At 42.8% G+C, this 14,426-nt stretch overlaps 2 protein-coding genes and 1 pseudogene across 2 annotated transcripts in view; 1 reads left to right on the top strand and 2 right to left on the bottom strand.

The window, feature by feature from the left end:
* Positions 1-10,837, bottom strand: part of LOC128043212 (cytochrome P450 3A28) — a 32,193-nt gene extending 21,356 nt beyond the window's left edge. Inside the window, exons 1-4 of the mRNA XM_052635498.1 lie at positions 10,767-10,837; positions 5,982-6,075; positions 4,102-4,154; positions 1,751-1,850 (exon numbers count right to left, since the gene is read on the bottom strand). Coding sequence (XP_052491458.1) covers positions 1,751-1,850; positions 4,102-4,154; positions 5,982-6,075; positions 10,767-10,837 — 318 coding nt within the window. The remainder of the gene's footprint in view (positions 1-1,750; positions 1,851-4,101; positions 4,155-5,981; positions 6,076-10,766) is intronic.
* The window catches only part of ZSCAN25 (zinc finger and SCAN domain containing 25), a 430,575-nt gene that overhangs the window by 166,601 nt on the left and 249,548 nt on the right, over positions 1-14,426 (bottom strand). The window lies entirely within an intron of this gene.
* On the top strand, positions 6,643-6,742 carry LOC128044039 (uncharacterized; annotated as a pseudogene).

Raw genomic sequence — 14,426 nt, 5'->3', positions numbered from 1 at the left:
TACATGAGTGCACACTGACAGCGCAGCACTCAAAGCTGCTTCTGTACCCACACTTGACCCAGTCCCAGCCACTGACCCCAGTCCTCATGTTGGGCATGTGCCTGTAGTCAGCTCACACAGAGGAGCATGCCCCCCAATTCTGGCTACCACTCCGCTGGTCCTGGTCCCTTAACACTGGGCTTGGGTGTGCTGCTGAAGACCTCAACATCCCTAGAACCACCTCGGACTCTCCACAGTTATTGGTGTCAAATATTATGTAGTTGGTGGTGTTCTGGACCCAGGTGCCAAAGCCAATCATTTCCCCCTGGAACTGGACACAACACACCCCACCCCCCACACTTAGCAGCCAATGCCACTAGACTGATGGCTTCAGCACACTGTGTGTCCCATCACAAGTAAAGGTCTTCCTTATCACACTTAGTTGATTAAGCCTAGAAAGAGTAACTGCTTCTCCAAAGACATAGACACCATTGAAAGGTAAGCGATCACCAAGAATCAAGGAAACACGAAATGACCAAAGAGAGATGCATTTTCCCTCCACTATTAATTTTTAAATAACTGTCCAGTAAGTCATCTCAAAGAAGTGAACATCTACGAACTGCCTGAAAAGGAATTCAAAATAATTGTTCTAAAGAAATTCAGAGCTACAGGAAACACAACATGTGTGCTACGCGTGCTAAGTCGCTTCGGTCGTGTCTGACTCTTTGAGACCCTATAGGCTGTAGCCTGCCAGGCTCCTCTGTTCATGGGATTCTCTAGGCAAGAATACTGGAGTGGGTTTCCAGGCTCTCTTCCAGAGGATCTTCCCAAACCAGGGATTGAACCCTTGCCTCTTATGTATTCTGTATTGGCAGGTAGGTTCTTCATCACTAGCGCCACCTGGGAAGCCCAAAGGATAACAATATACTCAAATTTTCCAAGCACAAAAATGAAATGAGATGTTCACCAACGAGATATTAAATTTGAAGTGTAGAAAATTTGAAACTTTATAATATAATGATAAGTGAACTAAAAAATGCAACAGTTACAAAAGCAGACTCAAAGAGAAAAACAGAATAAATAAATAAAAGAATAAATTGACCTACAATTTATGAAAATAAATTTTTTTGCTCTTCTAAGACCCTGATAAGAGGAAAAGACAAGCCACTCACTGTGGCTATAAATGAATAGTTAAACAGGGAACCTTGGGATTCTCAAGTGGCACAGTAGTAAAGAATCTGCTTGAGAATGCAGGAGACACAAGAGACGAGGGTTCAGTCACTGGGTCAGGAAGAACCCCTGCAGGAGGAAAGGACAACTCACTCCAGTACTTTTGCCAGGAAGATTCTGCTCCATGGCCTACAGCCCATGGGGTCACAGAGTCAGACAGAACTGAGCATACACATGCACACAGAGGGAGCATATGGGGGTGGAAGGTTTCTGTACGTTTACTGTGGTGGTGGTTACACAAATCTACCTCTATGATAAACTTCCATAGAGCAACACACACACAGACACCTTCCCTCACATCAAATGAATCCACATAAAACTGATGAAATCTGCATAAGCACTGTGGATAGTATCAGTGTCGACTTCCTGCTCCGATGTACTCTATGCAAGTACTAACCACTGAGGGAAACAGGATGAAGGGAATAGGACACAGCGCCTTCCTGTATTTTTTCTCTCGACAGCAACTTGTAGACTTAAAATTATTACAGAATAAGCATTTAATAAGCAAACAAAATTTAAAGCTAAAGAAATGGATGCTTACCCTCCGGTTTGTGAAGACAGAATAACATTCTTTCACTAGTACTGTTTTGATTATATCTGGATCTGTGATAACCAACATAGGTTGTCGACCTTCATAAAACCTGTGTAAGGAAAGGAGATCTAACTAAGTTTACTGATACAGATTCCCCAGCTGGAGCCACATTGTCAGTCCAGACTATCATTCTAATATTATTATAGATAATCCTCACTTCTAGAAATTGTCATTAGAAATAACATTAGAAGATTTGTTTGGTCTAAGTGTTATGTACATGGGTATTTCCTATACTATTCTCACTTTTCTAAGTTTAAAATATTTCAGTATTAGTGAGGAAGTTAGCTTAGTAAATAAGCCAAGAAAACTGTCTAAGAATGAAAAAATAACTAATTAGGGACAGCCTACCCATTAATTTTTGAAGATATATCAAAAGCATGAAAAAGGCATAGGAAACCTGTAGACACATTGATCATAACTATGTGACAATCGTCTGCAAACAGATTTGGACTGCTCCACAAGTGATAATAGGATTGTAAAAGATTTTTCTATTCTCTAAAATTTGCTTACTTTATAGTTTGCTTTAAAGGAAATTATTAATTTTTAATTAATTTTAAAAAAGAAAAAATTTTCTTTCCATTACTTATATTTATTCTTCTGCATGGGTCCCATGGGCCTCAGGCTCCATGTAGGTGATATGTATCAGCAGCTCGGCAGGCCCACGTTTGACCCACCTACCACACAAAGCTGAGTCCTCAGATATGACACGTCCCAATTTGGCCTGATCCCCTGACTGTCAGGATGCCTGTTCATGGGAATGGGCCACTGGCATGAGGTTTACTCTGAGTTATTTACACTATCTTCTGGCATTTTCCCTCCACTATCAATCATTTGCAATGGCTAGAACAAATTGAAACATTTTCTACAAGTCTCCTATTCCGACCTTGACTTCACAGATGAATTTCAAATGGTTTTGTGATCAGATGTAAAAATCGCTGAGAACCACTGCACTTTTTTCTGCCCATTTCCAAAAACCATTCTAAAACCCAGAGGGTCTAAGTGGGTGTCAAGAGCATTTAGTGCTGAAGCAGTGACAGGAGGGATTGAGGAGACGCTCAATCCGCTCTTCCACCTGACTGACCATATTACTTGGATGATTCCCTTCTTCCCATCATGCTTTTTAAACAACACCTGGGTGGAGAAGGGCTAGTGTTTGGGGTGACCCTTTATATTCATGATGTCACTCCAGCCTTAGTATTTCTTTCACTACCAGTTACAGTTTAGGGTCCTGGGCCTCACCCCAGGTCATACTGATTTGCTGTACTGATGAGGGGGCGCAAAGTCTGTATTTATAACAAGCTCTCCCAGGTGGTCCTCATTTAAATCCAAGCATGAGAAAATTTTTCTAAGGAGAGAACTGGGATCTACCATGAAAAAGTGACTCCACCCAGAGCTCACAAGCAGTAAAGGTTGAAGGGGCAGTTGGAGCTGGGCCAGCAGTGACCCACTGCTATATATTCTTCTCATTCAACCACATTACCGTTCGGCATCATGGCAACTCAGTAGGGCCCTATGGTTTCTGAGGACCCGATCAGAGAAGATGAAGAGGTCCAGAGAGGGAGGGCCTTCTTCAACTTGCTTTTGGCAAAGAAGCACCAATGACACCTCTCCTGCTGCCCTCACCAAACCTCCGACAGATCCTAAAGTACATCAGCCCATGTGACCCACTCTGGCTTAGATATACCCCACATCTCTTCAAAGTCAGAGAAAAATACTAGATAAAACAATAACTGCAATTCTATTGGAACGTCTTAGCTGAAAATTAAAAACGAAACAAAAAATACCCTCCATACTCGTACAGAAAAGAAAAAGATGAGACGAAATGGTATCCCATTCTTATTACCTGTAACCTCCAGCTCTTTTCCCAAGAGAACATATTAGATCCAAAATTAAAAAAAAAAAAGATTTTGTCTTTCAATTTAAAGTGAATCCTATGGAAAAGGGTTATAAAATGCATTTATGGCATATATTAGAATGTTCTGGAATAATGCATATTATGCAATTAAAGGTAACATTAGAAAGGAAAATATAAAAGGGGAGAAGAGTGAGATACTGGACAGAAAGTGATACTAGGAGTCTCTGGGCCTCAAAGTCTGGAGAAAAGCGATGACCTGTGATTCTGCAGACCAGATTCAGCCTATGGGCCTGGTGACATCTGGGATCCCTGGTAGAACAAACCTCCAAAAGCTTTAAAATAAATGAATTCATCCCAAGAGGCTCTGGACTGAGCCTGTCCTCCACACCACAGGGGGTGCCTCATTATAACAAGTTTATTCAATGGAAGCTTCCAGAAAACTCACCCCCACATTTTCCCATACTTTTTAAAACACTGATTGTCAAACTCTGGAATACCCTGCAAAAAGAAACAAAATTTGATTATTAATCTAAATGCATTGAAACCTACCTCTTTGGGGATAAAAGTGTTTGAAACATTTAATCAGGCTTATTATTTTCTTGGGTAGTTGGAGGGAAGTTCTTATTCAGAGACGTCTCAGAGGAAATAGAGTGGATATTGGAAATAGAAATAAAAATGACTCCTGCATCTTCTCTAACTACTATAGATACTAATTGCTTAACTTGCCTGTGAATACTAAGTACTTCCTTGTCTTTGGTGAGAAAACTGAAGCTGAGGGAAAGTTAGAGTGGCCTGTACATACTTGCATCTCCTAGTTAAGCATACTTTTCATTTATCTCATGAGCCCTCCCTAGAGTTTTAGCAGAATTACAAGTTAAAGACACCAGTAACCTTTTTCATCCAGCACATTTAAATAACTCTAAGGCATGTGTGTCGAGTGAGAAAATAAGTGAATGAATGAACAGATGACAAGTGGACTCACCTTCTAGTTTTCCAGCTAACACAGAAAAGATGGGGAGAGGTCACAATTACAAAAATGACAACACCAACTAAACAACCTGCCCTGAATTGTCCCTTCTGCAACTAAAAAAAAAAAGCCACCTTCCTGTCATTAAGTTTCTGCTGTGATATTTGATGGTTTAACTATGGAAATGAAGGTCTCAGAAACATTGGGCATGGAGTACCTCTACTAAGGAGTCATTGGGAAAGATAGAAAATAAATTACTGCTTTTTTAGAAGGAGACAAGTTCAAGAGTTCTTAGGCAGTAATGCAACAATGAAGGCTTCTGTTTGGAGAATCAGTATCTGAGAAACAAGCCTCTTGTCTGCAGGAAAGGGAATCTGAGGCAGAGAGTAGCCTGCAACAGAGCTCTGCCCCTGGACATCTGTACATAACTCATGACCTTCAGTTAATATCAAGGCTCAGTTAGAATTCACAATCCATGTACTACCTAGTATATTCCATTGAGTTAAACTAAATTTCAATAATTTTGTCAAGTCATATACTTTCTAGTGATTTTGTATATGTGATTCTGTCTTTTTTTTTAAACTCCATAATATATTTAGTGGTTAAATATCTGAAGTAACTAGACAACCACCATCTTGTCTCTGTTAAACCTACTCATGGTTCAGATATATCCCAAAAGTGCTTCCTTTGGATACACAGAGGTAAAGCAAAAAGCTCTTGTTACATTCCTCGAAACGCAGATGACATCAGGGCTAGCAAAAGTTGGGGAGAGCCAGGGAGGTAACTGCAGGAACTACCAGATAATTCAAGTATGTGCAAATTACCTGATCATGAATTTTTTTTTTTTTTAAACCATCAGAGCCACCAGAGAAGCCCCATTGAATACACAGGCTGCCTGAAAAACTGAAGTTGCCAAACAGTCGAGGAGGAAGGAAAAAATACAACCAAGAGCTTCTGCGACCATTAGGAAAGTTCTGACTCGAGTGTGTGCAGCCTAATGAGTCATGCCTGGGCACCTTGTTCAAGCCTCCCTCCTAATACGGTGAAGCCTGTGTCTTAATGGGAAACCTCACCTGGCAGGATGCAAACTCTTCGCAGTCCGCACAAGATGGAACACAGTCCTCTGCTGAATCAGCCGAAGAACCTGTCTATCCGACTGAGACAAAATCTGAGGATCCTGACGGCTAAAAAGAGAGGTGTGTGGTACACTTGGCCATGTGCTAGGTGGGGCACATGATATCACTTCTGGAAAGTATAAAGCCTCAGAACTTCCTTCTGAGGAGGGACAGTGTTACCATGAAACTCAGCTGAGGTTTGCAACCACAAGAATCAAAAGAGGGAGTTTAAACAACACATACCTTGTGGTAGGCCAGAATACTTCCAAAATAGGGCACAGGTCTTGGCCCAGGAATCCCCAGCTTCTTAAAAAGTCCATATGAATAAGTCCCATATCTATAAAGGGAAAGAGAAAGCCAGATCACAGGAATTCTGAAATAAGTCCTGGAGCTGGTCAGTCACTGACTGAGAACTGGAATCGAAAAACTAGGGAGGTAACATGTAGGTGATAATAATATCAGCAACTTCAAAAGTGATATTACTTTCACTCATCTTATCTTTGCCCACCACTACTATATAACCCATAAAAGGTAATGGCGATTAGCTAAAAGCAGCTGAAGTCTTCATGGTTCTAATCCTAGAGTGATTATTTGATAAATGTTTCCAATTTCAGTGGTCCTGAGGGGTTCAGGCTGCAATTCACTCATATTTACTTAGTAACTTGACTTTTAGATGATTTGGAGATTCTCATTTTAGGTAGAAAGCAGAAATTTATGCATTTCAATAATGAGATTTTGCTTAAATTCATCCACAGTATAACTCTTACTGCGAGCCCATTGTGACATCGTTCTTAACATCTCCGTGGAGATTTTTATTCTTTTCTTTCCCTCTGTGTCCTGACCACATTTTAGGACTTAATTCTTCTTAAATCTAATCAAGTCTTAGAGAATAACAGTGTTCGTATTTCTGTAAAATACAAACTGTGCCCTGTGGAATGGCTGTAAACAGCAGCTTCCTCAGTAGTGTACCAGCCTGGTTGCTCTAAGGGACCTTGGAGCCAGACTTTTCCAGTGGACTTTTCATGACTGACATGCTGGCTTCAGTCTAAACTCCAGACAGGTATGTATCATGTCTTTGGAAAGCCCAGGGCACAGTGGCCAGGGTCCACATTGGCCGAGTCATAGTGTCCATCCACACCAAGCTGCAGAACAAGGAGCATGTGATTGAGGCTCTCTGCAGGGCCAAATTCAAGTTCACTGGTCACCAAGAGACCCATATCTCCAAGAGGTGGGCTTTTTCCTAAGTTAACTACAGATGAATCTGAAAATTTGGTGGCAGAAAAGCAGTTCATCCAGGGTGGCTGTGAGGTCAAACACATCCCTAACCCTGGCCCTCTGGATAAACGACAGGCCCTGCACTTATCAGAGCCTTGGTGCTGTCCTCTCCTTACTCATATCCATCAATAAATCCTACTGTCTTATTAAAAAAAAAAGGACAAACCTATCAAGACTTCCTTTGGCATCATGGAAATATAAGCAACTTTCAGTTACACTCAAGTCTCTCTTGTCAGGCAGTTTGGTGGACATGCCCTACAGACAAGGGTGATTGACTTTCCCATCACTGACTAGAACTGTATAAGTGAAACAATGACTAAAGGATCCATTTCAGACCATTCTTACTCAAACGGTATCTGGTCCTCCAACCTGTGACACTCACCTGTAAACTTAGTGCAAGGCACATTCTTTTTTTGGGGGTTTTGTTTTGAGATGCTCAATCACAGATTACTTTGTTTACTCCTCTGTGTATCAACTCTCAAAAAGCCATAAAGCCTGGCGCTTTCTATGACTGGTATACCTGAAACTCATTTTCCCGTGTCCTGTGTGGAATCTCACAACACGGGGTGTGGAATCTCACAACACGGGGTGTGAAATCTTGCAGGTCTTTTCAATCTGCTGTTTCTGAGAACTGGCAGAGTGGAGGAGAAGAGGGGTTGAGGGGAAAAGTTGCTGAAAATGGTTTTAATGCTCAAGTTTGCTAGGCCTCCCAGGCTAACTCTGTAGAGGCAAATTAGAAAGGTATGACTGAAAAGCGTGGTGTGTATAAATGGTCCAACATTCCCCTCCAAGCGCTTTTAGCTAAATGTGGGCCTTCCAAACTTCAGGTAGTTTCCTGCAGTGAAGAAAAGAGGTATTGTGCAACAAAGAATAAATAAACAGAAAATGTTCCAGAATGTTTAATTTCCTCTATGAAGTTTACCATTTAAGGTCTTACAAGTTCCAAATATTCTGTTCAAATCCACCAAATCTTATATGATAATGCGGTAATAAATGTGATAAAGTAAACCCCAAAACTGCCTGAAGGAGACTCTGCTTGAAGACGCAGCAGGTGCCCCTTGGCCAAGCCCAGCTGGATGTTTGGATCCGTCCTCCAGGGCAGGTGGGGGGGGGGGGGTATGGACACTTACTCTCAAAATGGGGTTGACGAGCTATTTCCACCCCAGTTCCTTCCTTTGCCATCACAACAAGAGCGAATCAATTTTCCTTCTGTACTTTCAATGTGTTACATAAACTCTCAAATTTATGCTGATGTTAAAGCTCTCAGAGAGGGGAGGAATAGCTGAAAGAAATGAATATAATCTCAAGGTTTCTGCCAAGTCTCCTCTCCACTAAAGATTTCTCATTTGGGGGTAGGTAGTTCTGCATAGTACAGGTTGAGGGAATTGAGTCTTGGCAGGGAGTGCCACAGGAAGGGTGCCCGGGTCCAGCCCCGGTGGATCCAGGGTGATTTGAAGGTGGGGACGGAGTCGGCGTCCTTGGAAATAACTTATTTAATTACAGATAGAGAGGGATTCAAAAATTAGCAGAGAAAAAGAGTCTGAAAACTTGGTTCACATGGAATACCAATCACCACCTACGTAGGCCACAGGTGTCTTTCCGTTCTCCCGAAGGAGAGGAGGCACTGAGGTCCCCCTGATCCGATCTTAGAAGCCCAGGCAAAATTAGCAGGCTTGGTGAGTACCCACATTCCAGATGGAAATTCAGCCGGAAGGGGAAAGAAAGAACGACATGGGGGAACCAGTCTTTCCGGAAACTGATCCGATTTCTTTATTTTTGGGTTTGCTTATATACCTTTTGTTACACATAGGGATGAATACAGAGTCACGCGGGGGTCAGCAGTCCTGACCTTTATCAAAATCAGGTGCTTCACATAAATGTATAAAAAAAAAAGGTTTTAGGGGTTTTACGTCATCTTCTGGCCATGAGACCTGCTGACATTTTATGACCCTTTCTTTCTGATAACCAAAAAACTTATTTTTCCCAAGGGTATTTTTTCTTAAGCCAGGCACCACCCTCCAAATAAAGTTGCACTCCTATAGGGTGAGGGTGTAGTGAGTTACAATCAAGAAAGGAATTTATTTAACCCAAGGTTAACGTGATTAATCTTAAAGGTTAATACTTATTTCTCCTATATGCTAGTTATATTCATTATAACGGCAGGGAATATGGAGATTTAGCAGCAAACATCAGCCGAACAAATGAAAATCCTTTCCCCAATGTTCCCCTTAAGATCTATTTAGTCTTAAGATAGTGATAAAGTTACATTTTTACATAGCAAGGCACAGTGATTTATAACAAAGTACAGTAATCTATTACAAAAGAGAAAATTCATTAACTCAAAAAGTGTAGTATTGCTAACCTTAAAAACTACTATATTTCCTTTTCTATATTCCAAATACATTGATTAATATATTCCCAGGTGCCTAAGGATATGGAGGCCTGGTGGCAATCATTGACTCAACAATGAGAAAAGCCCTATGCTAATTAAGACTTTCAAAATACTCCAAACTCTCTGTGCTGTTTATGGTTGAGAGGTAGTAAACAATCATGTGGCAGGAGTATGGATAATCCTGTCACACAAGCTAGTCTGTCAGCAGAGAGGTTTGACCTCAGATACCCTTGTCACACCCAGGGCAGGGAATTAGCAGCAATTATTGGCACAACAAATGAAAAACCCTTCACCTATATAATTCCTAACCAACCCACTATACTGACAATTTCCAACTTCCCAAAGGAATTTGCCTTTAGTAAGTCTAAAACATCTCGTGGCTCTCAGGTTGAGAGGCTGTAAACAATCACATGTGGCCGGACGAACCTATATAGGCGGGCTAGATAACCTTCAGAGTCCGTAAGCTGAAACACTCTTGTCATGCCCAGGAATTTTTATTGCCTTGGAGCTGCAAGTTAACTCCTTCTCCGAGAGAAATGGTGATGGGGGAGAGCCCCCCGTAAAGTCAGAGGTGTAGGTGAGAGCATAAAACAGACTCTGGTTTTGGGGTTAGATGCTCGGGAACAGGGGGTTTCCTGAGGCTTGATCACGCCTTTGCGTATGCCAAGCCTCCTTCCACTTTGCCATGGGCGGAGTTCCTCACGGTGGCCCCCGGCAGAAGGGCATATAAAAAGGGGAAGAGCTGATCTGAAGGGTGATCAATCTCCAGCTCTGGGTGACCAGGTGCCTTGTGTAAATGACATCTGGGGAGGGAAGGAAGGGAGCAGGAACCTCTTGAGTGACACAGGGGCCATTCCTTCAACACTCTTTGCAGCAGATACTGAACCCAGAAGGCGAAGATAAGGAGACAAATCCCAAGTTACTTTATGTCTCCAGGATCCCCAGAACTAGAGAAGGAGAGAGTACCCCACTGCACCAGGACTAGTTTCTTTAAATCTTCCCCTGGTGGATTCTGGTCGATTAGTCTGGTTCTATGAAAATTAGTAGTCTATCATCCCTGGGAACAAATAAAATCACTAAACTCTCTGTGTGAATGCTTAGTTGCTCCATTGTGGCTGAGTCTTTGTAGTTATAGAAAAGACTGTAACTGTAAGTGCCAGGGCTGGGGGCCAGGGCTGGTTGCTTGCTCCCTCAACAGAACTGAGTTAAGATCCATAATAACCCCATTGGTATCTGTAGCATCCATGGCTTAAGCTACTTTTGCTCCATAAACTAATCCTCAAAACACTAAAGGGAAAGTGGGACCTCATTATCATGTAAGTCCAAGGTTGCAGAGGAGATCAGACTTGACAGTTACTCACACATAGAGGAGCACCAGGCTGGTAGCCAGGAGAACCCAGGTTTCCACAGAAAAGCTTGGGATCAGCTCCATGGCCCCTTTCCGCTGTGATTCCCTCCTCTGAGTTTCTTTTCTCTGTGTGCTACTCTTCACTTGCTTCCTTTCACACTCTGTGATGATTCAATGCAGCAATGAAATGTTTATGTGCTGAGAAGTGGGTGGAGCTGAAGCTTCAGCCAGTGAAGGAATACCTGGGCTCCACCTGCAGACCCCTTTCTGCCTTGATAGTTGAGAAAGCATTATGGACATTACACTTTGACCTCCCTTGTGTTCATGTTCTCTGGGAATTCAATAACAACTCAATCAGTGTTATCAGCAAGTTCAAAGGTTAGGAAAACTCAAATAAAACCATTAGCAATAAATATCCTCTAAACTCTCCTTATCTCTGTAACTGCCTGAACTTTAATACTTGAAATCATCCAAATCATCCAAACAAGCTAGGTCTATTTACCCAAATACCTTCCTCAACCTTGATACCCTTGTTTCCCTATGAGTCACCGACTCATCCTTCAAATTCCAGCTCAGAAAGAACATGGTTTTGAGACTCTGCTAACCAACCTCCTTAAACAAGAAAACCCTCTTCCTCTTCTGGGCAACTGTATCCCCAGCACACAATTCTATTATGGTTCTAACATTCTCCAGAACCACTGTTGAATTGCACATCTGTTCCCCTTAACGTATTGAGACCTTGGTTACAGCCTGAGCAAAGTGGCCATGGGTTCCTGGTTGGTAGCAGAGTGCTTTCTGCAGAGTGAAAGGTTGGTGGACTTGAGTTGGTATAGTGAGAACCCTGGGCCTCTGTGTATCTGTTTCCTGTGGCTGTTTGGTGACCACATCATCTCCCAGGATCAGTAACCCAACAAGAGGAGCTGGCTGGCCTTGGCCAGCATCCTTGCACATTCAGGTGGATCCATCAGGATGCTGTTGACAAGAGGGCCCCAGAAGGAGAGGCAGGACATGGACCATGTGGTGATGGCTGCACCAATGGCATCGATTCAGGGTCTTCAGTGTACAGCAGTTACACAGATTCCTGATCAAAGAATGATCCCCTCTCTCTGGAAAGGCCACAAGTCCAAGATCAATGGGTATGAGGAGAGTGAAGTGGAGGAAGCAGCCAATGACCAAGTGGACCTCCAACCTCCTTATCCACCAGGGATGTGGCATATAGACACAGGAGTCCACAAAGATGACATGACGGTTTTCTACAGGGCAAAGGGGGTGGTCAGAGCAGTTGCTTACTTTTCATTGCTTAGATTGAAAATTATTAACGGGAAGCAAAGAGTTAGTAAGGAGGAGGGCCAGAGTAGATGTCAGTGGCATCTGTGACCCCACCCATTCTAATGGGAGGAACAATAGGACTGGGGGTCTGAAATATACACTGGTCCATTGTCTTCACTCTGATCAAATCCTGTATCTCTTTGGCCTGAGAAGCTCTGAATCATATGAAAAATAAAACTTCAAACGTTCTTAAAACTCAATAGAAACAAAGAACATTTCACCTGTGCTTGCACACTTCCTTCTCCCTTCATCTTTTCTCATTTTCAGTCCTTATGGAGAAAGTGATATTCAACTCTCACTAATACTTTACATCCTTCTGGCCTGAAAGTCCCCAGGCTGCCCAACACTGGCCTGAGTAGGTGGATGCCTCACTGGTGAATTGCAGTAAGTCCCAACTCTGGCACCTGCCCTTTGGATTTCCATGGGACCTTGTCATGCAGCATGATGTTTCTACCATCATAGCTTATCAACTTTTGGTTCAGACTTTTTCCCGGAGGCCCCTGTTAAAATCCGTAGCTACCACTGGAAATACAATACCCGAATATATCTATTCATTCATTCATTGATGCAAGGCTAAGTGTGTGAATGTCAGATGCAGGTATTGTGCTGGACTGTGGGCCAGAAACCTTTATAGTCCCCTCCCTTGGGGGAAGCCTCCCAGAAGAGGAAGTGAGACACACAAGCAGCCTCAGTATGGGGCATACCTTTGGAATCTCGGATAACGGAGCCCTACAGACAGGTAGCAAAGGAGAGAAGTGGATGCAAGCTTAGTACCAACAAAAGATAGACATGGGAAGCTGGAAGATGATCCCCAGGAAAGGTAGGGTCAAAAGGCCCAGGAATTCTGATACATTACTTCCTTCTTCTGGCGCCTTTTTTGGGCCTGTTAAGTAGGGTCAAGACTTAATCTCCAGTTTACACATGGAGAAACTGAGGCCTGGAGACTGCAAGTGGTTTCCACAAAACTTCCAAACAAAATATGTTGTAAAGACACTAATGTAGAGAAAGATTGGCAGGTCTACTGCTGCTTGAAAATGCCAGTATTCAAGGTTTGCTGTTTCCTGATGAGGGTCACCATGTGTAATAGTGAGACCCCAGGCTGCAACAGAAATTGGCTAAGGTTCTGGCTCCTACCTCCATAACTACCCCTGCCCAGGTGCTCCCCAATGGGTCTTGAGAACCGGGGACTCCATCTCATTGCAGCAGGGACAGGACAGGTGCAGGTCATGAGGATCCACCTCTCCATGCCCTCGACTGAGAGGTACACAAAATACACTCAACATGGCATGTTGGGATGTCAATTAAGTTCTGACAATTTAACTGACTCAATTAAACTAAAAGCCTTTCTTATTCTTCTGGAAACAAAATCATTGTGGAACCTATATGCCTTCATCTTCCCCAAAACACATTCTCAGTTACAGTGACTTTTCTCACTAACCCAAATAGGACCATATGCTGCTCTGTTTACCTCAGGGCCTGGTCCAGCTGGTTGGAGTCTATCCCAGTGGTGCAGACTAGTTATTGTTGAGGACTGAAATTTAGGCAGTGTCATGTTCTAATTCCTTGGACAGCAAGGAGATCAAACCAGCTAATCCTAAAGGAAATCAACCCTGAATGTTCATTGGAAGGTCTAATGCTGAAGCTGAAGCTCCAGTTCTTTGGCAATCTGATACAAAGAGCCAACTCACTGGCAAAGATCCTGATGCTGGGAAATATTGAAGGCAAAAGGAGAAGGGGGAGGCAGAGGATGAGATGGTTGGATGACATCATTGACTCAATGGACATGAGTTTGTGCAGACTTTGGAAGACAGGGAGGGATAGGGAAGCCTGGCGTGCTGCAGTCCATGGAGTCGCAAAGAGTCAGACATGACTGAGCGACAACAACAGTGTTCTAATCAATGCAAATGACCTTGATCTGCAAGGGGGAGTAACACAGGGCATACTTGTGCCCCTTCATTCCACAGCAAGGAACACCTAACTTTAAAATTCTCATATACTAAGATTGTTAAGGAAGAGACATGTGCCTGAAGAACACGCCACACTTCATGGTAATCTATTCATACCTATTAAGTTAATTGCTGCCAAGAATGGTGTGGATCACAATAAACTGTGGAAAATTCTGAAAGAGATGGGAATACCAGACCACCTGACCTGCCTCTTGAGAAACCTGTATGCAGGTCAGGAAGCAACAGTTAGAACTGGACACGGAACAACAGACTGGTTCCAAATAGGAAAAGGAGTACGTCAAGGCTGTATATTGTCACCCTGCTTATTTAACTTATATGCAGAGTACATTATGAGAAACGCTGGGCTGGAAGAAGCACAAGCTGGAATCAAGATTGGC

The sequence above is a fragment of the Budorcas taxicolor genome, chromosome 2, assembly GCF_023091745.1.
Source record: "Budorcas taxicolor isolate Tak-1 chromosome 2, Takin1.1, whole genome shotgun sequence".
In the NCBI taxonomy this organism is placed as follows: domain Eukaryota; kingdom Metazoa; phylum Chordata; class Mammalia; order Artiodactyla; family Bovidae; genus Budorcas; species Budorcas taxicolor.
This window is presented reverse-complemented; position numbering and strand designations above follow the sequence as displayed.